The sequence below is a fragment of the Procambarus clarkii genome, chromosome 65 (assembly GCF_040958095.1).
Source record: "Procambarus clarkii isolate CNS0578487 chromosome 65, FALCON_Pclarkii_2.0, whole genome shotgun sequence".
Taxonomy (NCBI): Eukaryota; Metazoa; Arthropoda; class Malacostraca; order Decapoda; family Cambaridae; genus Procambarus; species Procambarus clarkii.
The window spans coordinates 16,980,325-17,005,020 of record NC_091214.1 but is presented as its reverse complement, the minus strand read 5'-3'; the positions used below and the strand labels follow the sequence as shown (position 1 = coordinate 17,005,020).

At 40.9% G+C, this 24,696-nt stretch overlaps 1 protein-coding gene across 1 annotated transcript; it reads left to right on the top strand.

The window, feature by feature from the left end:
* LOC123770995 (serine/threonine-protein phosphatase 6 regulatory ankyrin repeat subunit B) lies at nucleotides 1-24,360 on the top strand. The gene is made up of 16 exons (XM_045763177.2): nucleotides 1-170; nucleotides 1,261-1,450; nucleotides 1,694-1,792; nucleotides 5,132-5,230; nucleotides 9,789-10,075; nucleotides 11,395-12,390; nucleotides 13,212-13,311; nucleotides 13,560-13,655; nucleotides 13,781-14,058; nucleotides 14,804-14,909; nucleotides 16,276-16,374; nucleotides 19,153-19,248; nucleotides 19,811-20,097; nucleotides 20,272-20,371; nucleotides 20,711-20,809; nucleotides 23,132-24,360. The coding sequence occupies exons 1-16, from the start codon at nucleotides 123-125 to the stop codon at nucleotides 23,425-23,427; spliced, it is 3,276 nt and encodes a 1,091-aa protein (XP_045619133.1). The 5' UTR covers nucleotides 1-122; the 3' UTR covers nucleotides 23,428-24,360.
* The last annotated feature ends 336 nt before the right edge of the window (nucleotides 24,361-24,696 follow it).

Sequence of the window (24,696 nt, the reverse complement as noted above, 5' to 3'; positions counted from 1 at the left end):
CTGAGGACTTCGTTATCATGTCGCCAGCGTTGAGATAGACGGAACTGCAGTATTGTGATAGTTCCCACCAGTGTTGTGGCGTTCTGCTTGTAATTATCAAACTGTGATGGAAACTGCGGACGATGGACGATGAGGAAGTACAGATGGATTCTTTTTGGGGAGAGATAATGGTGAGTTTAGTGTTGGGTTTAAGGCCTATCTATCATCCGCTGGAAGGGTGTTACGGCCACCACAATAGCTGGCTGATCCATCAGCAAGTATAATTTAGTTCCGAACAGAGTCCAGAATTAAAGTAAACTCGATGTATATAAATCGATTAATGGGGTAAACCCCCATTAATCGATTAATGGGGTATATATCCTTTGTTGTTGTGAGAGGTATGTCTTGGCTGACACTCCACTCCCCGAACCCCACTACTAACATCCTGTCAACAGTGCAAATGTTTTAAAGAATTAATTGTTTCCTGGTCCTCTTCACCTGTTTTTCTAGGTACCACTAAATGTAGAATATGATGACCAAACCACACAACAGAAGATGGAGGAACGACACCGTTTCGGTCCGTTCTGGAACATTCAACAGTCTCCGTGGTGTAGTGGTAAGACACTCGCCTGGCGTTCCGCGAGCGCTATGTCATGGGTTCGTATCCTGGCCGGGGAGGATTTACTGGGCGCAATTCCTTAACTGTAGCCTCTGTTTAACGCAACAGTAAAATGTGTACTTGGATGAAAAAACGATTCTTCGCGGCAGGGGATCGTATTCCAGGGACCATAGGATTAAGGACTTGCCCGAAACGCTACGCGTACTAGTGGCTGAACAAGAATGTAACAATTCTTGTATAGATCTCAAAAAAACCGTGTGTGATGGTCCAGGACGGACCGAAACGTCGTCATTTCTCCATCTTCTGCTGTGAGTTTTAGTCATCATATCTTCAGTCACGTTAATGTAACTCATCGACGAAATGTATAATACTTAATAGTGGCTAAGCTAATTGTTCAAGAGGTCACTTAACGACCACTGAAAGGCCAGTACTTAAACTGCTAGGGTAGATATTTGAAGTTATATAAAAGTTAACCAAGAGCAACTGATGACCTGTCTGGACATCATTTTTATGTTGTTTTTGTTGTTTAAGATTCAGCTACTGGGAACAAAAAGTTCCAAGTAGCACGGGCTATGGTGAGCCCGTATTAGACTTACCTGGCACAGGAGCGGGGCTGTAACTGCATCCTTTTTTTTTAAGCTCTTGCATTAATACTAATACAGAATCAGCATCCGGGTGAGATGAACCTGGAGGCGGTGACGAGTGCGCTGCAGCAGGGAGCTCCTGTGGATGGAGACGAAGGGGCCCTTCTGACGCCCCTTCAGCACGCAGCACACACTTCCAACCTCCGCCTCGCCCGGATCCTCTGTGATTTCAACGCCAGCCTGGAACTCCCAACCAGATTACACGAAGGTAACTCCTTCGGGAATGTGTGAAATCATATATACCTTTATTGAGGTAAAATACACACAAAGGGATGAGGTAGCTCAAGCTATTCTCACCCCGTTCAGTACAACGTGTTAGTACATACATAGACACACATCACAAACAATAAACCTGTTACCTGTATCCCATTATTGAACCTCGTATATGAGTTAATGAACAAATATGTAAATTTCTCAGATCTGATCTTAGATTATTTACTTGGTTAAGCAGGATGTACAGCAATGCACTTAGCTACGCGGGCAGGAAACGAGGCTATGGTGCTGCTGCTGGTGGCCATGGGTGCCCGAGTCGACGCCAAGGATGATAGAGGTAAATTAAAGCAGTTTACGGTATGAACTTTTAATTCCAACATTTACTGGAAAAGAAAACGTTCGTTTATGACAGGCAAGACTCTTCACTCGTCCATGTGGTCACAATTGTTCTGCTCATTATTGTTGTATCATTGTACCGTTTAATTACTGTTCACTGTATCACTATGTTATTTTCATCCATTTTACCATTTTTTTAGCTTACAGGCGCCACTGTATTTTTTTTTTATTTATTATTTTCTACCCCAAACGTGGCCACACATTTACAATGCTAAGCAGCATATATACATTATCTTCTGTCCTCCATGGACAGGGTTAGAGATCTATTAAACATATTGTTCAGTGATTTATTGAACAATCAACCACAGAAGATGATTGTAGTGCTTTTAAAAGGTTAATCAAGCCTACATACATAAATGCACAGAGTCGCTGTTGTGGTAGGAAAGAGTCGTGGTTTCATCAATTACGCAAGTACTTACAAACCTGTACAGCTTTTTTCCGTCTTTGGCGGCTTTGTTTACATTTATTACACAGTTTGAGCTACGGAGCACCAAGAGGCTGTTTATAACAACACCATTTGATTGGGAAGTTTCGATGTTTGTAAACATCGCTAGAAATTGAGAAAAGATGTGCAGGTTTGTAAATATTTGCGTAACTGCTTGATGAATCCTGGGTTAACCCAGCCGCTTGACTAATAGCAGGCTGAAGGGGAAGTCTTGGTCCTGGGAAATCGCCGTGGTGCAGAGTTCTATCTTCATTCTTGTAGGGTATCTTCTTTCCTCTTTTGGTGTCGTCATTCTTGGTGGTGTTGGCTCTCCTGCTAGTGCTGCTTCGTCTGAATCTTTTTTTCTGCTTCGCTGGACTCCTCGTAGTCACGCTGCTGGAATTATCATAACCGTCTGGTTAAAGTTGGTAGTATTGATAAGGTCTGAATGAAGAATGACGGTATCGCAGACCTGGAAGATTGTTTGGGATTAACTGGCATCGCTTTTTCACACGCTGGATCAATTTCGTTATCTTGCTTGTGTTTTTCAATAAAGACTGTGCTGGAGATTCTTCTGTTTTCTGGTGTTCCTTGAATTCCCTGGAGTATTTTTTATATTCGAGATCTTTGAATATGTGGATCCTCGATCTTCGCATAATAAAAATTATGCCTTGGGTGTCATAATTTTTGTATGTGGCTACTTGATCGGTAGATGTGGTGGATACATCAGTGTCATCCACTCGTATTTCGTCATCAAATGAAGTGAAGTCGTCGTTATCAGAAACCTCGGTTCCTGCAGCTGGTTTGGTGACTGGTGGTGCAGACGTTGAAGTTGCAAAGTTGCAGATGTAGGTGGTTGAGGCTGAGTTGCAAGGGTGACAGGATCAGCTGAAAGATCTGTGGGATCTGTAATCTCAGCAGACGGCATTGCTGGAGCAAGAAGCTCTGCTTTGCAAGTTTCAGGAAGTGCTGTTTTTTGCAAGTATTGTAGATTATCTGATGAGCTGTTGCTAGAACAGGAGGTTCTGGGGTCGATGGTGCGGTTTCAAGAGAAGTAAACAAATTATCTTGTATATAGACGGCTGGCAATCCCTGTCCAGCAAGTAAACTGTTGATTGTCATGAAGATCAGTTTGTTGATGGACCCAGCAATCCTTTTCGCAAGGTGAAGTAGTACAAGAACTGTACAGTTGTTTGGTTGGTGGTAGAGTAGGATTCTGGCTGTGGCTTCCCCAGGGAGTAGGCCGTAGTGTGATAGCACCATTGCTTGTTAAAGCTCGAAACATTTCTGGCTGCATGTTGTAGGATGTTGACGGTCGAGTGGTGGTTGAAACTTGTCTGTCGCCAGACAAGTTTCTGGATCTCTGTTTTTGTGATCGGGCATTCAGGTAAAATTACTATGTGTGCTTTATCACAGAGTATGTACCGTTTGTGCAGCACATTGCAGTTATTGTAGTTGTGATCGAGGGAACAGATGCTACACTTTCCCCTCTAGCAGGGTACACTTCTGGGTGTAGTGGTCGCATCTGTAGCGCTTGTAGCATTGCCGAAGTTGAAAGAACCTCTCTTTCGTTACTTGGTTGACTAAATATCAGAGTATTTGAATCCATTGTTTATAGAGAGGGTAGCTTTCATTAGCAAAGTTGAAGGTAAGCCTCAGTGTCGGTCGCTCGTGGCCTTCACTCTCAAAGATTTTTTCTGAAACCGCAATTGGTGCAGGATTTTGGGTTTTGATGTTATCGATGATGTCGACAGTAGGCCGGTCGGGGAGATAGAGGTGCTGAGGCGCCTAACAAAGACGATCCTCTCTGCCAGGTATCGTCGTAAAGGAGGGAAATAATGCTAAGTTGGCTTCATTTTGCTCGCTCAGGAGTGAAGGCGTCTGAAGTGCTTCCTCTCTACAGAACAGGAGTTGGGCGCCATTGCTGACTTATTTCATGTCACTCGGTGCAACTTCAGTGATGCTGCCAAGAATGCAGAGTATTTCCTTCCTGGTAAAGGTATCGGTTCCTCGAAACTGCACCTTAATTTTGTGAACTATGGTACCTGTTAACTTGAACCGTGAAAGAATTGATGAAGATTAAGCCACCCAAGAGGTGGCACGGGTATGAATAGCTCGTAAGTGGTGGCCCTTTTGAGCCATTTCCAGTATCAAGAGCTGATACTGGAGATCTGTGGAGGTGCGACTGCACCCTGCGTGACGGGAGATGTCTCCCGGACCAAGTGGTGACCAGATGGTGTTGAACCGTGGGCGAGAACTAATGCTGGAGCAATTCAGCTGCTGCCCACCTCAACGGCCCGCAATAGCAATGGAAGATTAGGTTGCTCTCTCACTTTTCGTAGAGATTGCCTACACTGTCATTTATATTTGGACCACATGGTTTTTTCGATTCAGCTACACGAAACTATAAATTCCGTGCAGCACACGCAATTATAATCTAGTCAACTTTTACTTCTTAAAACGGTTATTGTTAAAAATCCGTTATTTTGAACAAAAAGTTCTAAGTAACACGGGCTATGGTGAGCCCGTAGAGGACTTTTCTTAAATGTTGTTGTTTAACATTCGCTACCTGGAACAAAAAGTCCCAAGTAGCACGGGCTTTGGCGAGCACGTAGTAGACCCTTCTTACAACACCAGTAATACTTTAATTTGATACTACTGTGTACAATAAGCTTAGAGTATTACTGTGCCATATTATTATTCTTAGTATTCCTCACTATCACTTTAGGATAATATCACCATTATTTTGCCATAATATTATTATTACTTTATTACTTCATTCCTATTATCTACTATAATATCACTATTTGTGTGTGGCAGTATTTACATAGAACTAAGTGTAATATTTTCTCGCAGGACGAACACCGCTACACTTTGCTGCAGAGGCTGGTCATAACGATATAGTGGACCTCTTGCTTAGTTACGGAGCTCCCGTTGACGTCAAGGATGCAGCAGGTATATAACGACTACCTTTGTTTACAATTTGTTGCAAACTCTGACAACCAATTGTCTGCTGTCAGTGTCTGTTGCAAACTACTTACAGCTTGAACCCCTGTTTGCAACAAAAGTTCAAGATGCAAACTTTAACTATCCCTCATTATCTAATGTTTACATCAAAGACGCAGAGGTAAGCTCCGTTTAATATTTTATTTCCTGTGACATCTGTTCAGTCCTCTCATTACTCTAAGATGCACTATTTCCTTATTCTAAGTTTAGGGCTCTATAGTAAGTTATGGGTTTGTCTTTTTCATACGTAGACGATTTCTTTAAGTTTCACGCTGCCTGCATGCTGTATCTTGACTGGAGAAACTTTATTTCTGTTATATATTTTTTCTATATAAATATTTTATCGACGATCGTTCACATCTAACTTGTTTTTGTATCTGATACTGTTAGATTAAGTTAGTTTAGAAAAACTTAAGAGGCTTTTTATTCGAATTAATTTATGGCAGATTGACTGTGGTATTTGGGACAAACCACTGCAACCTTAAAGTTAACCAGGGCTTAGTATTCTTATCAGTGTGTCTACAGGTAATTTTATTTCTGTAATCTGTGGCATACTCTTGAATATCTTATCTCAGGTACTATCTGCACTACACTACCTTTATGCACTACATAATTTAACACAAATATTGTTTCCAATTTTTTTCCACCCACTTGGGCTGGACGGTAGAGCGACTGTCTTTCTTCATGTAGGTCGATGTTCAATCCCCGACCGTCCAAGTGGTTGGGCACCATTCCTTTCACCCGTCCCATCCCAAATCCTTATCCTGATCCCTTCCAAGTACTATATAGTCGTAATGCCTTGGCGATTTCTCCTGATCCCTTCATTCCCAATTATTTAATTTTATGTTTACTTTTATATTCCATATTGTAACTTTTCCAAAATTGTATTATGATACACTGTTTTTGCATTATAAATATTTTTTGATCGACTTCTGAGTTTTGGTTACACGTCAGGTTCTTAGTTTACCTCTGAAGAGGTGCAGGTGAAGAAAACAGTTTTGGAAATGTGGTATATAGAGTAAGTTATGACAGCAGGCGGGCTGCCCGCCTTTCTGACTTGCTTACCTATCTATGTTGGAGAATTTACACACAGCGACCACCTAACAACGGGTTACTTTAGGGGTAACTTTTTGAGCCATAAATGTTTTAACCGGACGAAATAATGTGTATGGCCCTCTCTCATCTCTGTATATAATAGTTATATATTTCCATACTAATATGTGTAATATCTATACTTATAAATCTGAATGTATCTGAGGTTGGGGCCAAACACTGGCCCCCAACTGTTGGGAATTGGATTAGAAGTTAGACGACTTCAAATTCTTTTGTACAGTCAGTGTGGCCTAGTGGTAACAGTACTGTACACCCCAAGGGGCATGGAGCCCTGGGTTCCAATCCTTCAGAGGTAAAGAGTATTTGATGCCAACTCAACCCACCTATTACGTACCTAACAGCAATTACTTGGACAAACATTTCCAATTATAAATGGCAAACACAAAAATACAGTCAACGTAAGTGCCCAACACTAATTGTAAATACTTAGGAAGCATTGATTTTGAACCTGCAAACACTGATCTATAGAAAGAATAAAACTGTGGTAGATGAGGCTTATTCTCTTTGTTTACTAATAAATAGGTCTCAACCTCTCCTCTCGAATAGTACATCTTTTTTTTAAGTAAAAATCCCAAACGTAAAAATATGATATACTATAAATCATAGCGGCTCGCTAAATTGACGACTGTCACGTTTCCTATTCATGGAGTTATCGGTTAAGTTCGGGCAAATTGGTTCATCATTTTTTTGATGTGGCAACTCGAGAGGCCGTGTAAATAGTTAACATTATTCACATTAAAGTTTAACATGGAATTTATCCTTAGTCTAAGGTATCGTAAGTAACCGCTTAAATAAATTGTTACGAAAATATAATCACCCGGTTCTTAAATCCTAATTACTTGAGTGTACCATAATTATAATTTTGACTCTTTTTATGCATTCAAATGAGTACTTCTCAGCATTTAGAGTCAAAAACGAATTTTGAATGTTGCAAATAAACATTATTAATTTGTAGATTATCGTTCTTGTGCTCTAAACGTCCTAGCATAATTATACAATTGGCATGAAACCCTATTTAATATGCTATCCGCAGTAGATTTATTTATATCAAAACAGTATATTTAATATATGTAGAATAAATCATTTAAATAAAATTTTCACGCCTTTTCAAAAGAGGTTAATTAAAAGTTATTAATAGTAGTACTTATGTAACGTATTGGAAAATGAATGAGGAAAGAAATGAAGTAATGGGTGAGTTTGGGGTAGAGAGGTGGATCATCATTGAAGTTCGAACTTAATAGCCAGAGTTGCCTAAGAAGACGAATTTTCCTGAAATATTTTTTTTTCTAATGGAATGATGATTTTTCGTTGTATTATATATTAAAAAAAAAATTATATGAATCAAAATTAACATGGAAATATGAAGAAACCTAACCTACCCAACCTAACTTAATCAAATAAGTCCTAACTAAACATAACAAAATTAGGAAAATAATTTATATTCCAAATATAAAATAATATTGTCATAGTAGAACTGATTTGAAAAGAACGAAAATCGCTCTTCCTGTTAAGCAAATCAGACCTTGCTATGATCGATTTGAACCATTTCTAAAAAAATATATGCATGTCAGTAACCTTTTGCAATCTTATAAACAAAGTGTTAAAATAATCCAAATTATAATGGTCTAATCCAAGTATTACAATATTATAAATTCATACGTAATAAAATATAGAAAATTATTTTGAAATTTTATATGATTATGAATCACGGAAAATAAGTCCTATGGCACATTGGCCAGCGAGTTCGAGTTCAATTCCCATGGCAGTAGAGAAGCGTTTGAGTACCGTTTCCTTTCCCCTGATGGTCTGTTCGCCAAGAAGTAAACAAGCACCCGTAATTCAGATATCGATGTTGGGTCGCATCCTGAGACTAGTCGATAGCTGGCCTAGAGGGATCTCAGTAATCCTAACAGACTATTAATCCCAGACCATTCGAAACCCCCAGAGTAATAAATCACAATGGAACATTACATTATAACGACATAGGAAAATATTCGACCTGAGATAGATACGCAGTTGATCGGAGAGACCTGTCAAGTAGCAGCATTGAAGCACATACTTTACAAGGGTACAGAAATGAAAACTGATGAAATTAGGATCTGGCTTGCAAAGGCCAATAGGCCTACTACAGTGCACTTTTCATCTAACGTTCATACAGATTGACCAGTGTGTTGCAAAGCAACTAGCAGCAATAATTACTAGTAAGTTCTAATATAATAATTCTGCAAAAATTATCAGATTATCTGATCAAGGAATTCCCCAGAGCAACATATTTCCGGTTTGAGGATAACATTACATTCCCTCTTGTCGTTACTGATAAGGTCGCCCAGATAGGTTAAGTGCTTGTTTATACTGATGAAACAATCAGTAAAATAGGTTTTGGTGTATTTGATTACGACTTTCAGCCTCTTAGATGCAGTGACCATATTTTCTGAATATTGCATATCATTGACATGTTCAATTGTATATATCAGTTAGCTGTTGCAAAGTCTCAACACGGGCAGGAAGGCGTGCCATACCTTCAATATAGCTTTGATTGTTAACACAAGCAATTTATAATTGAAAACAGCTGCAGAATCTAAGAAGCATGAGAACTCCGACGACCCTTTCTCTTTTGAGTTATGTGGTTACTTATAGTCCTCAGGATTTAGAATATGCATATCTTTGCACTAAGTTTTAAGTATGTTGTTAAGCGTAGATATTTTTTTTAGTATATGATTACTTAGTTAATTTAGCTTTCGATCATCATCAGAATACTAGTATTCTTACTGGTTGGTAAGTAAGCCATTTCGGTTGCCTTAATAACCCTCTAATAGCTTATAGGTGTAAACCCAACACCAAACCAAATCTTGTGTAAACCGAAATTGGGTGATTGTAGTTAATCCAGGATCAGAATTGTTAAACATTTGATTCCGTTGGGGTAATTGCTACAAGAATTAAATTTTATTTATTTTGTTGGATCTATTGTATTTGGTGTATTAACAACCTCAGCTCATTAGCACATGAATCTGGGTCAGCAAAATGTTAGCAAAGTACAGAACACACTAGACCATGCATTAAGGCTTTTATTAAAGGGTCTAAGTCAGACGATATCTATGAAAAATTATGTAAGGTATGTTTGCTTCCGGGGTTTTAATATAGTTATCACTGTACATGAATGAACACAAGAGTTGATAACGTACGATCGAAATGACTGTCCATAATTACAATGTCTTATGAGTAAGAGTACGTAGCATCTGGCTCACATTATAAAAGTTAATTTTGTTGTTTAAGTAGCTGATACTGCTACTCGTATACCATTGAAATTAAATAATGAAAGAAACAGAGTGTGTGTATGAGAAAAACACAAAATAGTTATACCAATTAAATACATAATCATTCTGTTCTCGGACAGGCCATACTCCTGTCCTGTACGCCGCGAGGGAAGGCCACACACACACTCTAAAGACACTGATCGACCATGGCTGTAGTCTTCACACCCTTGACCAAGATGGAGCGACGCCGCTCCACCTGGCGGCCGAGCGAGGTCACCTGCGCACCGTATGCATGCTCCTGGTGAGCGGTGTTTCGCCTGACATTGAGGACAACAACCGGTGCAAGGCCGAGGACCGAGCACTCCGCAGGGGATGGACTGTGGTGGTAGACTTGCTACAGCACCCACAGGACGCCGGCGACATCTTGGTCAGTATGATACGAGTCAATTTGATGTAAAATACTGGGGCCAGATTCACGAAAGCACTTACGCAAACACTTACGAACCTGTACATCTTTTTCTCAATCTTTGGAGGCTTTGTTTCCAATTATTAAACAGTTAATGAGCTCGGAAGCACCAGGAGGCTGTTTATAACAATAACAACAGTTGAATGGGAAGTTTTCATGCTTGTAAACTGTTTAATAAATGTAACCAAAGCCGTCAAAGATTGAGGAAAGATGTACACGATCGTAAGTGCTTTCGTGAATCTGGCCCCTGGTGTCTTAATTCATGGTGGCTGTCTCAGCTTATACACTCTTTCAATAATGATAGTCCTACAACAACTGTTTGGTTAAATGTATAAAAATGGACTGTTGGATCCCAAAAAATTCACGAATTGAATTGTTGAGTTAGCCCAAATGGCATACTAGAAAATGGAAAAGCAGCTAGGCTGCTAGAGAACCTAATCTGTCCAAAGCAATCCTAGGCCCATTATTCGTTATCTTAGGCCTAATTTAGCTCATATCTGTGCTATACTAGGCCTAGAAATGTTTACTTTGACTTTTGGCTTATTTTCTCATGCCCATCTCCAAATTCAGTAATACAAAACGTGAACATTTTACAAAACAGTCACACTTTGTACTTTCGACTAAATAGTTGCTTTTAAGTACTATCTTTTTATGAATAATTGCACTTAATTCCTGCATTAAATGTTCGGGGGTATCAATTACGATTGTGTGTATATGTGTACTCACCTTGTTGTGCTTGCGAGGGTTGAGCTATGGCTCTTTGTGTGTGTGTGTGTGTGTGTAATTACTATTTGTTTCTGCAGAATCGAGCTATTAGCTCTTGGACCCCGCCTTCTAACCAATTTATTTTCCCTCTATTATGTCTACTACATATATATTTCTCTTGTACTCGTGTACACACACACACACACACACACACACACACACACACACACACACACACACACACACACACACACACACACACACACACACACACACATCCCCAGGAAGCGGCCCATGGCAGCTGTCTAACTTCCTGGTGCCTATTCACTGCGAGGTGAACAGGTGAAGCGCATCAGGGTGAAATAAACTTTGCCCATTTGTTTCTGATTTCCCCTGGTAATCGAACCCGGACCCTAAGGACTATGACCCCCCGAGCGCTCTCCACTCAGCCGCGAGGCCCCCTATTTGGTCAGTATTTGTGTGTGTGTGTGTGTGTGTGTTAGTGCCATGCAGTGAAGATAGCGTTACACAACCAGTAGAATGCCATCAAACCGCAGAATTTTCTTTTGCTTCAGGAGCAATTTGCACTTGAGGAGAGAGCTGGAGGCGGCGATGAAGACGACAACCTCCTAGACAGCCTGGACGTTCGTAGCGAAGTCAGGGGCTATCTAAAACCTGATGACCGAACCGCTAGTGGAATGGAACCCGAGTTATCAGCTTTTGATGACAACACGAGAGTTGAGCCTTCATCTGCGTCCTTCGTTGATATTGATGTGGATCCAGAAGCTTCAGGTCTTGCAGAAGCTATTAATAAAATAAGATTAGTTCCTTTGGCAGCTCTTGATGATAATGGACCGGAATCCTTGGCTCCTCCTGCTTTTGATAATAACAATGACTCAAGAATGTCTTTTCTCCCTACTGCTGATGTCAAGCGTGTTGCCGAAAGTTGTATAGAACAAGAGTATTCGTATCCTGCTGGTGGTGATGATAAAAGCCCAGATCTCCTGAGGTTTGATGATAGAGATGATGGTACTTGCAAAGAATCCTCAGCTTCTTCGGCTGTTGGGGATAGTTTAGAAGCAGGGTCCTCGATTAGCACTTGTGGGGCTGGAAATATAGAACAAAGATCCTTACCTATTGCTAGAGGTGACAGTATGGAAGCACAGACTCTGTGTTTTTCCAGCGGTGATGATGGTATGGAACCAGAGCCTTCATGTCTTTCCAGCGGTGATGATGGATTGGAACAAGAGCCTTCGTGTCTTTCCAGCGGTGATGATGGATTGGAACAAGAGCCTTTGTGTCTTTCCAGCGGTGATGATGGATTGGAACCAGAGCCTTCGTGTCTTTCCAGCGGTGATGATGGATTGGAACAAGAACATAATGATGGTTGTAGCGTTAACACCGAGCCTAATCGTTCATCTGCTTTTGGTGGTGGATGTGTTGTGGAGCAACAGTCTCCAGCTAATACTTATGACTCTTGTACTACTGGAGATCCTCCAGGTAGAGGAAGTGGGGACCCAGGCCTCAACTTAGACAACATTAGGCCATCCAAACAGGATTTAAACAAAAAGGTAAGAAATTGGGAATTGTCATCTGTTGATAGTGTTTTTGTCATTATTACTTTTATCCGTTCTCCAATTTCATTATCTGAGGAGAATTCGGAATATAATAAGTGGCTCAGAAAGGAAGGGTTATGTTGCGAGAGATCACATTAGGGACATCGTTGACACTAACACACTCATTATCATCACCGAGGACGGCTTGGGGCTGTACTCTGCAGTGTACCAATATATATATATATATATATATATATATATATATATATATATATATATATATATATATATATATATATATAATATGTATATGTCGTACCTAATAGCCAGAACGCACTTCTCAGCCTAATATGCAAGGCCCGATTTGCCTAATAAGCCAAGTTTTCATGAATTAATGTTTTTTCGACTACCTAACCTAACCTATTTTTTTCGGCTACCTAACCTAACCTAACCTATAAAGATAGGTTAGGTTAGGTTAGGTAGGGTTGGTTAGGTTCGGTCATATATCTACGTTAATTTTAACTCCAATAAAAAAATTGACCTCATACATAATGAAATGTGTAGCTTTATCATTTCATAAGAAAAAATTAGAGAAAATATATTAATTCAGTAAAACTTGGCTTATTAGGCAAATCGAGCCTTGCATAGTAGGCTGAGAAGTGCGTTCTGGGTACTAGGTACGACATATATATATATATATATATATATATATATATATATATATATATATATATATATATATATATATATATTATTGGTACTCTGGGGCCATTGGTACTTGTTATAATATTTATGATGTAAGGCAATCACTAATTACATCCATTGTTCTGTGTCAGCTGTTAGCAGCGGCGGCGGAGGGACTGGTGAGGGAGATGGAGTTAATGGTGGAGCGTGGGGCCGACCTCTCCAGCACCAGCACCAACCCTGGCGAGGAAGGTCAGTCTACACCCGCTCCTCTACACCTAAAACTACATCTACCAGACTTAGAATACACATTTTACCCGTCACTATATCTGAGAGCTCACCCGAAACACTGTTGTCCGCTAGACTTAGTGTGATATTACAGTACAGTCACTACAATCACGCCACCTTTACACCCAACCTACCGTCACAGTCTTCTTACCACAACACCCTACTAATTACAGTATTCTCCAAGTCATCAGTAACCTCCATACTCTCCACAGGGCTGCAGGCGCTTCACCTGGCGTGCTGGGGCGGCCACACCGAGGTGGTGGCGAAGCTCCTGGATTATGGTGTCGACCCCAGAGCTGTGGCAGCTGGTGAGACAGAGGTGTATCCTGTATCTCGGTGTTTATACAATGAGAATACACCTACTGGTTCACTAGTAAGCGTGTGTAGCAGTGATAACTATTCTGCTGCTCATACTCTCGTATCAATCCGTCAGGTCGCGAGGGTGTTCACTGGGCAGCATTTGGGGGTCACGTGACCGTGTTGCGACTACTGAAGGAGCGAGGGTGTGACGTCACTGCTGCTTCCACCCCGGACGGGTCGACACCACTCCATCTGGCGGCCGACAACGGCAACCTGGACGCTATCCGCTGGCTGGTCCAACATGGGGTTAAGATCCATGCCGTCGACGGCATGGGACGCACTGCACTGGAACTGGCTCAAGCTTCCAGAGCCAAGCTTGTGGTAGATTATCTGGAACGTAAAAGTGATGAGGTTAGTTCTGGCAAAATACAGAAGTTAGTTTTAGTTTAGTCCATGCATTATGAACCTGATACGCATCTGTAAATTGGCGACTCTTGATCTCTTGCCTTAACATCTTCATTTTAATTATAAATTGTTAATTTGAGTGTGATTTTGATGACAAAATATGTAACTTTATCAACCCTGATTGTCCTAATTTATAAATGTATTTATTTGTTATTTTTGTGTTTACTTTTTTCTCATTTAACTAGAGTCAAGAGCAAAAACAGAAATCATCTTTCAGTTGACAATGAAATCCGCATGTGTTTATTTAAGTACAACCCGGAATAATTTCAAGGGTACTTTCTAGGGGCCGATATCGATCTCCAGTTAAGAATGACTGGTACTATCGTTACAGTATATTTCAGATTTGAAAAGTAAAATATGCGAGGATAGGTTGGCCAAACTAAACTTGTAGTTCTTGGTGCATCGCAGATGAGCTTCTTCCTGGATCGTCTAGAAAGAAATTTAATCGAAAATGTTTATATTAAATGATATTATATTAAATGATATATTTATAATTGATGTTGAGGGTAAACCTACTCTTCAAATCCAGTTCTCAGACCTCTCAGCTTCTGATTCCCTACCTGTCTTCCTTGCCATCCTCCTTTCTCCTCCTACTTCAATCTCCTTCTCGTCCTCCAACCTCCCCCTCTACACGAAGGCGGGTGTGGTGAAGTCGGAAGGTATGGCTTAACATCTCTGGTTCCTTCACTAGGAGCTACTATTGCGAGCTGCCGCGTGTGGGCTGACTAACTCTGCAAAGACGCTGATAGAGAAGGGAGTGAACGTGAATGCTGGCAGTTACTTAGAGTCCCAGGAGGGTAAGACTTCGGTCAAACAATTATTATTATTATTAACATCTTTATTGACAAAATTAATTACAATTTTGCCCAATCTGAGGATTTCAATTAAAATCTTATTAAAGTGAGAATAATGCTGGTATAGATTGGTTTGATCTTGGGCTTAAGAGCTATTAACCGTGGGAAAGTTATTTGTAGGTTCAAAATAATAACAGAAAGATGGCACTATTAATTTAGAAATCAAGGTGATTTTCATATTCCATAAAGACTTCAGTTATATTTTATATGAGCTACATGTTGTGTATTTGCAGTAATACATGTTTCTATAAAAACACAGTTATGGAAATTTAACTTAATCTGAATGATTGTTATTTCTACTGACTGCTTACTGCATTGTAGAAATTTAAATTTATTTATAAATCTTTGTAATCGACCGACTCCAAGGGGGCCCGTCGGCCGAGCGGACAGCACGCGGGACTTGTGATCCTGTGGTCCTGGGTTCGATCCCAGGCGCCGGCGAGAAACAATGGGTAGAGTTTCTTTCACCCTATGCCCCTGTTACCTAGCAGTAAAATAGGTACCTGGGTGTTAGTCAGCTGTCACAGGCTGCTTCCTGGGGGTGGAGGCCTGGTCGAGGACCGGGCCGCGGGGACACTGAAGCCCCGAAATCATCTCAAGATAACCTCAAGATATAGCTGCGTTAGTCACAACTCTTTAGCGCTTCCTAACTTTTTAAGACCCTATTTTCTAATACTCAAAACACCTGCGTTCCCCTTCCTCCCCCGCAGTTTAATAATTTAAATAATTGCATAATGAAGATACCACTTACTAATTTTCCATGCTTCAGATATACTAGTACTCAGAATTTAGGTTCCGCGACTCAACAGAAAACGTTTCACGACCTACCAGAAAACGTTCGCAGTCTACCAGAAAACATTTCTCGACCCTCCGGTTGTGAACCCCTGCTGTAGAGGAACGCCAATATTAGAATAATAATGATAAAGTTTCCCCTGAAAGGTCTCAACCAAATTTAATCAAACCTTTCACAAGTTTTCTTAAAGAAGTTTAGTCTGGTCTTTGTTTTTCCATACAAAGTAGAATTTGGTCAGAGTTAAAACAAAATATATTTTAGATGTAATTGTGAACTAATGTAATCAAGAAAAACCAATTGAAATATTAAATTTCTTGTTCCTAAACCCTGTAAGTTAAGTTTCTTAAGTTTTACCACATTATTGAGTTTATTGAATAACATAAATTGAGTCGTGTTGGTTGATAAATGGTGAGGTTCAAACGTCACGTGAGTATTACATGTACAGGTATTCAAGGAACATGAATGTGTAGTTATTGCTTGATTCATACCTTTGTGTCAGTCATACCTTTGTGTCAGGATGGCGAGCGCTTCACCTGGCTGCTGACGGTGGTCACAAGGGAGTGGTAGAGGTCCTCCTCCAGGCCGGGGTCCTCCTCGACGTTACAAACGCTCAAGGTTAGTCTTGGAATATTTGCTGAGGAAAAAGTTCGAGAATGAGTATGTGTTTGGGGGTGGGTGGGTGGGGTGTACTCACCTTGGGAGCCGAGCGGACAGCACACTGGACTTGTGATCCTGTGGTCCCAGGTTCGATCCCGGACGCCGGCGAGAAACAATGGGCAGAGTTTCACCCTATGCCCCTGTTACCTAGCAGTAAAATAGGTACCTGGGTGTTAGTCAGCTGTCACGGGCTGCTTCCTGGGGGTGGAGGCCTGGTCGAGGACCGGGCCGCGGGGACACTAAAGCCCCGAAATCATCTCACGATAACCTCAAGATAAGATAACCTTTGTCGGAAACAAAAAACGCCACATGTTCCTTGTGTCAAATTCATCAATTTATTAGAATAATTCATGTATTAATGTAACCGTAATTAATAACCTCATTTGTGAAGTACTTAGAATAAATTAACGTAATTTTAATGTAAAGAATCAATTTCTCTTAGTCAACAAAAGCAGATTCCCATATAGAAGATGGGAATTATTTTTCAGTACACAGAAATTAAGTACCACCTTTGGTAATTCAGTAAATTAGAGAAATAAATTCAAGTATGATCCAGTATTGTAGTTATTAATCAACTCTGCTCAAGTATCTAGGTAATTTTCCAATGGTTTTGAATAATGATTAGGTCACCTTTAGTGACAAATACATGATTAAGTTAGTAAACATCTTTGAAGATTAATTTGGCAGCTAAGCCTAGGTTGAGCCATCCCTCTTAGCTTTGAAAGAGCAGGTTAAAGCCAATGTGGTGGGCTGGCATCTGAGGTCAATATCTACCTCCAGAAGGCCAGGCTAACATCTGGCTTGGCTTGGGATAACGGTAAAGTGCTTACGAGGTGGTACAGTTCCTTTTTAGATTCATTAATCACTGCCTCTATTTTAGAGAGAATGCCAGTTAGAATATATTTCAGTTGAGTGAGTGTTCATTTGTCTCATTATAATAATTTTGTTTCAATAAACATGAGTGATTTCAAGTTTAGTAAGTCTTACTCAAAAAGATATATATAGTCTTTATCACGGAATCCACGTGTCGGTAGTTTTTTGAATGAGTCGCCGGTGTACTTTTCAAGCAAACCTTATCTATTTAATATCGTATATATATTCCCTTGGGTTTCGAATTAATCCACACTTAACGTAAAGTCATCCATCCCTTTTCAATTAATTGTGGATCAACCCTCAAGTTCAAGTATGTTTATTGAGATAAGCAATAAATACATCTCAAAGGGATAGAGTAGCTTAGGCTATTTCTACCCCCCAAGGATCAACCCTCTCGGAATTAATATGTAATTGATTGACTCAGCCCGGAATCAATTATTAGTTAGAAGTAAGTCAGGTTGGTGGTGACAGCTGGAAGATCTTGAGTTTGCTAGGGACCCAGTACAGTGTTCTCGTGTATGTAGTATCTGGGGCGATCAACCGTCTAAGATCACGAGGATTGGACTGAAGTCTACAGTAGAACTCTGGTTTCTTAAGTATAGTTAACTAACGACCAGCATTTAATTAGTTAAGTGAGGTTAAAGCCTGCATGGTCCCCCGTTACAGCGCAAGCGGGTGCTAATCTAACTGTGCTTGTGATGACTGAGCTTTAGTTTCTGTGTCTCGCCTCGGAAACCTTATTCGACTAGAGTTGCAGTTCACTAGCCAATTGGTTCAGCCATATGAACCGGTAGGTATGAACATCAGAGGTCCACGGTTGTTCAACGTCCTACCAGCGAGCATCAGAAATATTACAGGAACAACCGTGGACATCTTCAAGAGGAAACTAGACTGTTTCATTCAAGGAGTGCCGGACCAACCGGGCTGTGGTGGGTATGTGGGCCTGCGGGCCGCTCCAAGCAACAGTCTGGTGGACCAAACTCTCACAAGTCAAGTCTGGCCTCGGGCCGGGCTTGGGGAGTCGAAGAACTCCCAGAACCCCATTAACCAGGTATATAGCTTCCTTAGCCAACGGGGAGACTGTTCGCCCAACAGTTTATTACCAGAACACGAGTGATCGAGTGACACACACATCAACCATTGAGCCAGTCTACTGAGTACTCTCCATTGTATGATGTGTCTGTAGCCAACCTTTTCACGCACTTCACTGCTCAAGGCATGCCGCTTATTCACTCATTAGTTACCAAACAAATTATGTCTATTGCTCATTCGACTTGTGCCCCTTTTGCTCGTGTACCAGCAACATCGTCATTAGGTCATCTCTGTGGCATCCGACGTACATAAGCCATCATTCATGGCTCTTATGGTATAAAGAGGCTTCGGCAATCACTATACAGAGGTGGTAAGAATAAAGAAAACATTTCATATATGATTTTCTTCCTAAAACACCCTTAAAGAATTCAGGATTAAAATGGACTTTTAGTGAATATATTTCTCTTGATGCATATACAATAAGTATATACACTTGCTTATTTTTGGTGTCGATCACCGTGTACTTAATCTCCAAACATTTCATAATTCCTAACAGAGATGAGGAAGAAAGTTAATGAAGTGAATATATAGTGAGATATACTCAACTCGGCATATTTACCTGTTAATGTTTAAGAACCTTTCCCTGTCAGCATCTTGTAGGCTGCAAACTATATTTTCAGGAATTTCTAACCTAACTGAGCCTGCGAGAAGTGTAGATGAATGTGTCCACTGGTGGTGGGTAAAGTGAGCCTGACTCACCTGACTCGCATGAGTGTTTGGCAATGGGATCTCTGATGATGTACTTAGATAATACAGATATTTTCTTTACAGGAATGACTGCGGCACATATAGCGGCCCAGGCGGGCCATCTGGAGATTCTCCAGCTCCTTATAGGCAAGTTGCCTCCCATAGAAGCAGAAAATAACGGTATGTTTATATTATAACTTATTTAATTATATAAATAATTCATGAGTCAATGTATACTCAGCAGTACAGTGAAGTAGTCTCTCAGGGCATCAGCTAGTGAACTCAGCAGTTATATATTGAATTAACGGGTTAATGCAATGGTGCATTGGACAGCTGTTAAGAAAACTAATCATTCTTTCAGGAACTTAGATGAAGAATTACTTGGGCAAATATTGGTTTAAAAAAAAAAAGGTTGTTGATTAACGGAACTAATACATGAGGTATCACTGTATTGTTTCAAGCGTAGGTTAGACATATGTGTAATTTTTGGTGATAATAAATAAGAGCTGTCTCGCATGGGTCAATAGAACTAAGGTGTTGTTTTTAGATTCAGCTATTCCGAACAAAAAGTTCCAAGCAGCACGGGCTATGGTGACCCCGTCGTACTTACCTGGCACATGAGATGTGCTCCGCACTCCTGTGGGTTATTATGTTCTTAGGGCCATAATGCAACTGTAACCCTTCCACCACCGCCCACAGGATGGCCATGGAGGGTCAGAAATTAATTAAGCTCACCTATCAGGGCGTCATCTGGTGCACTGGGCAGCTATAGGAGGGTACGTACCAGTGCTGAATTATCTCCAGACGAAAAAGTACAACTTGAAGGTTACAACCGGCAAGGAGGAGACAGCGTTGCACCTTGCGGCAGACCACGGTAACCTGGAAGCCGTCCAGTGGCTGGTCAAGCAAGGGATCAACTTCAACCTGAGAGATAACAAGGGATTCACGGCCGAAGACTTCGCCAGGAAGGAGCACCACAGGGAGGTTTACAGCTTCCTTCGTAACTTAGCCAAAGTACAAGAAGCCAAGGTAATTAGAACTATAAACTGACATTGCAATTATATTTCTTTTGATGAGTTTAAGAAGCTTGTTAGTGCATAAGAACATGCATGAATCGCCAAGGTTAGCTAGAGTGTATTAGTATAACATAGAGGGGAATAGGATTCCTCAAGGCTGTGATGAAGAGAGGGTTCTTTCCCACAGTTGCTGGAGGCAGCGAGTGAAGGCCACATGCGCGGGGTTTCGCGGCTGCTTGACTGCGGCGTCAACGTTGACTGCGCGTGTCAGGACGCCGACAACCGTGGTGAGTGGCAAACTGCCAATAGTTATAGGGCCTCGTTAATCGCTAACAGCTTAAGTAAGTGTGAAGCGAACCTGTTGCCGAACTGGACTATTCTACACTTATTTAAATAGCAATTAGAAAGTTTAGTTTAGTGCTTAACACAAGACTAACTTTAAACTTTTATATATAATTATAAAATATATTATATAATAGACTAGACGTATTTTGCATAAATAGAGACATTATTATTTTATTTTTTTTAAATAAAATATTAAAATTAATATTGATTTAAAACGTTAATATATAAAATAAATATTTGAATAACAGAACTTGTAAATTTTATTAATCAAGTCATTCCAGGTCGAAGACCGATACACTTCGCGGCTCATAAGGGTAACCTAGATGTCCTGCAGGCGCTTCTCCTGGCGGGCGCCAAACGCGAGGTAACCGACATCAAAGGTAAGTAGAGAACAACCTTCACGATTTAGCCATCATAACTCTGCCCCCTCAACTTGCTCTTCCTTGAGTTTTTCAACCCGTTCTCGCACTTTCGTATAGTCAATATTGACTTATTAAATACGTGCATATGTGACATACTAAACAAACTAGTTTACCATGAAAAGCTTCATAGAAAACACCGACCTTACCTAACCTTCTTAGTATGTTAAGATAAGCATCTTATTGCTTCGTAATTACAATTATTACTTAACCTATTATAGGTATAGGTTAAGTATTAATTGTAATTACGAAGCAAAAAGATGCTTATCTTGACATACTAAGAAGGTTAGGTAAGGTCGGTGTTTTCTATGGAGCTTTTCAAGGTTAACTAGTATGTTTAGTATGTCACATATGCACGTATTTAATAAGTCAATATTGACTGTAAGAAAGTGCAAGAACGGGTTGAGTTTTTAGGCCTGTCATATGGCTCAAGTCCCATCACCCACGGAAGGGTTATAATCCACCACAATAGCTTACTGACCAGCCAGCAAGCATACTTTAGCCTTGAACATAGTCCAGAACTAAAGAAAACAGTGTATACACACCAGGAAGTGGGAGACACGTGTTAATGTATAAATTCCTTCCTAGGAGGTTGGGCACTGGCTGTCGTGGGGTGAGGTCGTTTCACCTGACCCCGTGTTGTGGGCTCACACTGTCGGCCTCGAGTTTACTGGCAAGACTACCCTGCCGTGGAGCTGGTGTTTTGTGAGGTGCTGGATGTAGACATGGGGGTCATCCATGGTGTGGAACTAGTCTCTTCTCATCGAGCAATGGTGAAATTTGCTGCCGCTGAGGGTTATCGGGGTGTTTTTAAGCCGCTTAGTGGGGCGGTCTTTCTACGGCCGGACGGTGCTGGTTCGGTGGTTATCTCCGATCGGAGTGGTATCCTCACATACGTCATTGTCTATGGTGTGTGTTTTGAATTCCCGGAGGCACTGCTGAAGCCGTACTTCGGGCAGTTTGGCATTCTCTTGAGTGTGGGTTGAATGTGATTTCTTCCGGGCGGTTACGCGGCATACGGAATGGTATCCGGATTCTAGGGATGCGGCTGCGTTCAGACTTCCACAGCCGACTTCAGACTGTGAAGCGTATGGACTTGTGTACTATGTGCGGCAGCCTCTCACGTGCTTTCGATATGGATTCTCGGGCCACCTGGTTGCTGGCTGCCCGGCTGCTGTCGTCGTGAGGGCCAATCTTTTTTGAAAAGGATTTCCCACTGCTGGCTGTCGACGAGGTTCCGGCATGTGGGGCTGTGCAGGTGCCCGTGGATGTCGTGTCTCGCCAGGTATCGGATTTAGCGCCTGCTCTTGATGAGGTTCGGGCGCCAGATGCTGTGTAATTGCCAGGTGTGTGTTCGGTGGCTGTTGGTGGTGATGCTGGTGTGGATGTGGCCCGGTCGGAGGCTTTATCTCTGCCTCTGTCTTCTGTGGATGTTCTGTCCGGTTCTCCTGTGGCAGGGACCCTGTAGTGCCCGAGTCCCCTGCGGTCAAAATAAAAAATAAAATTCCTTCCCAGAGTTATGAGGGTCACAGCCCATTTTCAGAGATATTGGCCAAATGCTCGTTAATCCAGCCTCCAAACCCCCTGTTTATGAATAAAAAAAAACACTTTACACACGACTCGCCTGATTACTTTCCAACTTTTCTTGAACAGCGCTTTGCTCACTTCGTGTGTTCGAATCGGACCTCTCTAAATTCTTCAACCGCACTGTACTAATACAAATAATTGCCTATAGAATCAAAACACATAACCTGTCCTATGCTTAGGTATTCATCAAATTATATATTAACATTAATTATCGGGCAAATACTCTTATTAGATAAAGAGTAAGTTTAACACCTGCATCTTTGGGGTACATCGCAGCTTGGACGAGAACACTGATTACGGGATGGCTTCAATGGAGAAAACGTTTGCTGAATAAACTACTGTTTCAGCGGAGAAACTTATAATTTCATGGTATAATGTAGATCAGGTTTGACCGAAATTGGTCATGTTGTTAATGAGAATTGTCATCAGATCACTAGCTTACAAACCACACACACGAGGATGACCAAAGCTAATAAAATAAAGTGCAGATTAGTAGTGCAAACTTTGTTTACTTCAGTAATAAAAAGAATTATCTGGAAAGCAACAAAATTTATTAATTTAACCCATGTAATGAATTTATTGATGCCTCATTTTGTATTATTCACATGATTAATCAACTACATACAATATTTCCATGATTAATCAACTATATGCGATTTATTATGAAAATAATCCTTACTTTCGGTTGTCCCCCAGGAAACACAGCCATGCACTGGGCAGCACTCGGAGGGCAGCTCAAAACCATGCAATTTCTCCGGGCCAACAACTGTAAGGTAGCAGTTCTAAACTGCTGCAGGGAGACCCCTCTACACTTTGCTGCTTCGGCGAACCACCCGGAGGTGCTGAAGTGGCTACTGGCGCAGGGTGTCGACCGAAACATCAAGTCGAGTTCGGGGATCACAGCTGAAGACATAGCCAGCAGAAGACGCCATCATGAGGCTGCCGAAGTACTTCATAACTTCGGAAAGAACATCGATGCTATTACTGCCTAGAGCTTTAAGCCTGTGACAAAACAACCTTCTGTCCCCCTTTCGGTCTTTCATCAAAAGCTAAACACTGCTGGGGTTTTACGAAAAGGTGGGCCTTTTTTAAGTTTAATGAAAATTTAACTCCTATCAGATTTCATTGAAAACTTGGGATTGATTTTAGGTTTCATAAAAAGCTGTGCCCTTTTCAGGATTAATAAAAAAAATGCCTTTTTCAGGTTTCATCAAAGCCGAACCCTTTTCGTATTTCCAAACCAGCACATATCCAGGGGCCATGGAAAAACAGCTGTTCAATCCATGGTATTAACTTTTTCGGGGTCCAATTCGAAAAAAACATGACTCGAAGCAGTAAAAGTTTGCTGACAAACACAGAGTTGCTCAAAACATTGTGGTAATGTTGCATGTTTGCTGGGCAAAGATTACGAGAGACAGTAGGGTACTGCAAGAAAACCTTGACTATCTGCTGAAGGGAGATAAATTGATGCCTGAGTTCAAACCATAACTGTTACCAATGTTAACTGGTAACTGTTTAAACTGTTACCACTTTGGTAACTAACCCTTGTTGCCATACGGGGTACAGTAAATAGATGCAGACTTCAGGGAGTTATGTTGGATAGTGAATATATAACCGGCTTTTATGTTATGATGTGTGTATTGTTAAAGCTGTTCATTCCATAGCATCTGGTGCTGTGTAGCAAGATATCGTCTGGCCAGTGTTGGAAACTAGATGGCTGTTTTGTTTTTGTTGAAAGATTAGGGGGTGGGGGGACACGATGATGTAAGGCGTATACCTGCTTCTCAATTTCCAGTTTTTATGCTATTATTTTTTTTTTTACTAATGGAGACATTTATTAACTTTGTCAAGTTTTGTACTAGTTAAAATGATTTAATTGTTATTTTACCGATTGACCCCTTTATGATTAAAGTATAAATCCTGCATATTCGCAGTATAAATTCTACATATCCACATTATAAATCTCCAGTATATATGGGCTCACCATAGCCCGTGCTACTTGGAACTTCGTTCCAGGTAGCGAATCTTTAACAACAACAAATCTACAGTATAAATCCCGAGTATTAATCCTGCTTACAGACCAGCATGTATACTTTGGTCTTGAACCTAGACCAGAACTAAAGTAAATTTTCAGCATACACAGAAAACCGGGCTATACACCCCTCGGTGTGTATTTATCGCTTGATTCCTCGAATCACACACCTTTCAGTTTTGGGTCTAAATCTGCTGACATGCCTTTCAACTTTTTTCCAACTTAAATT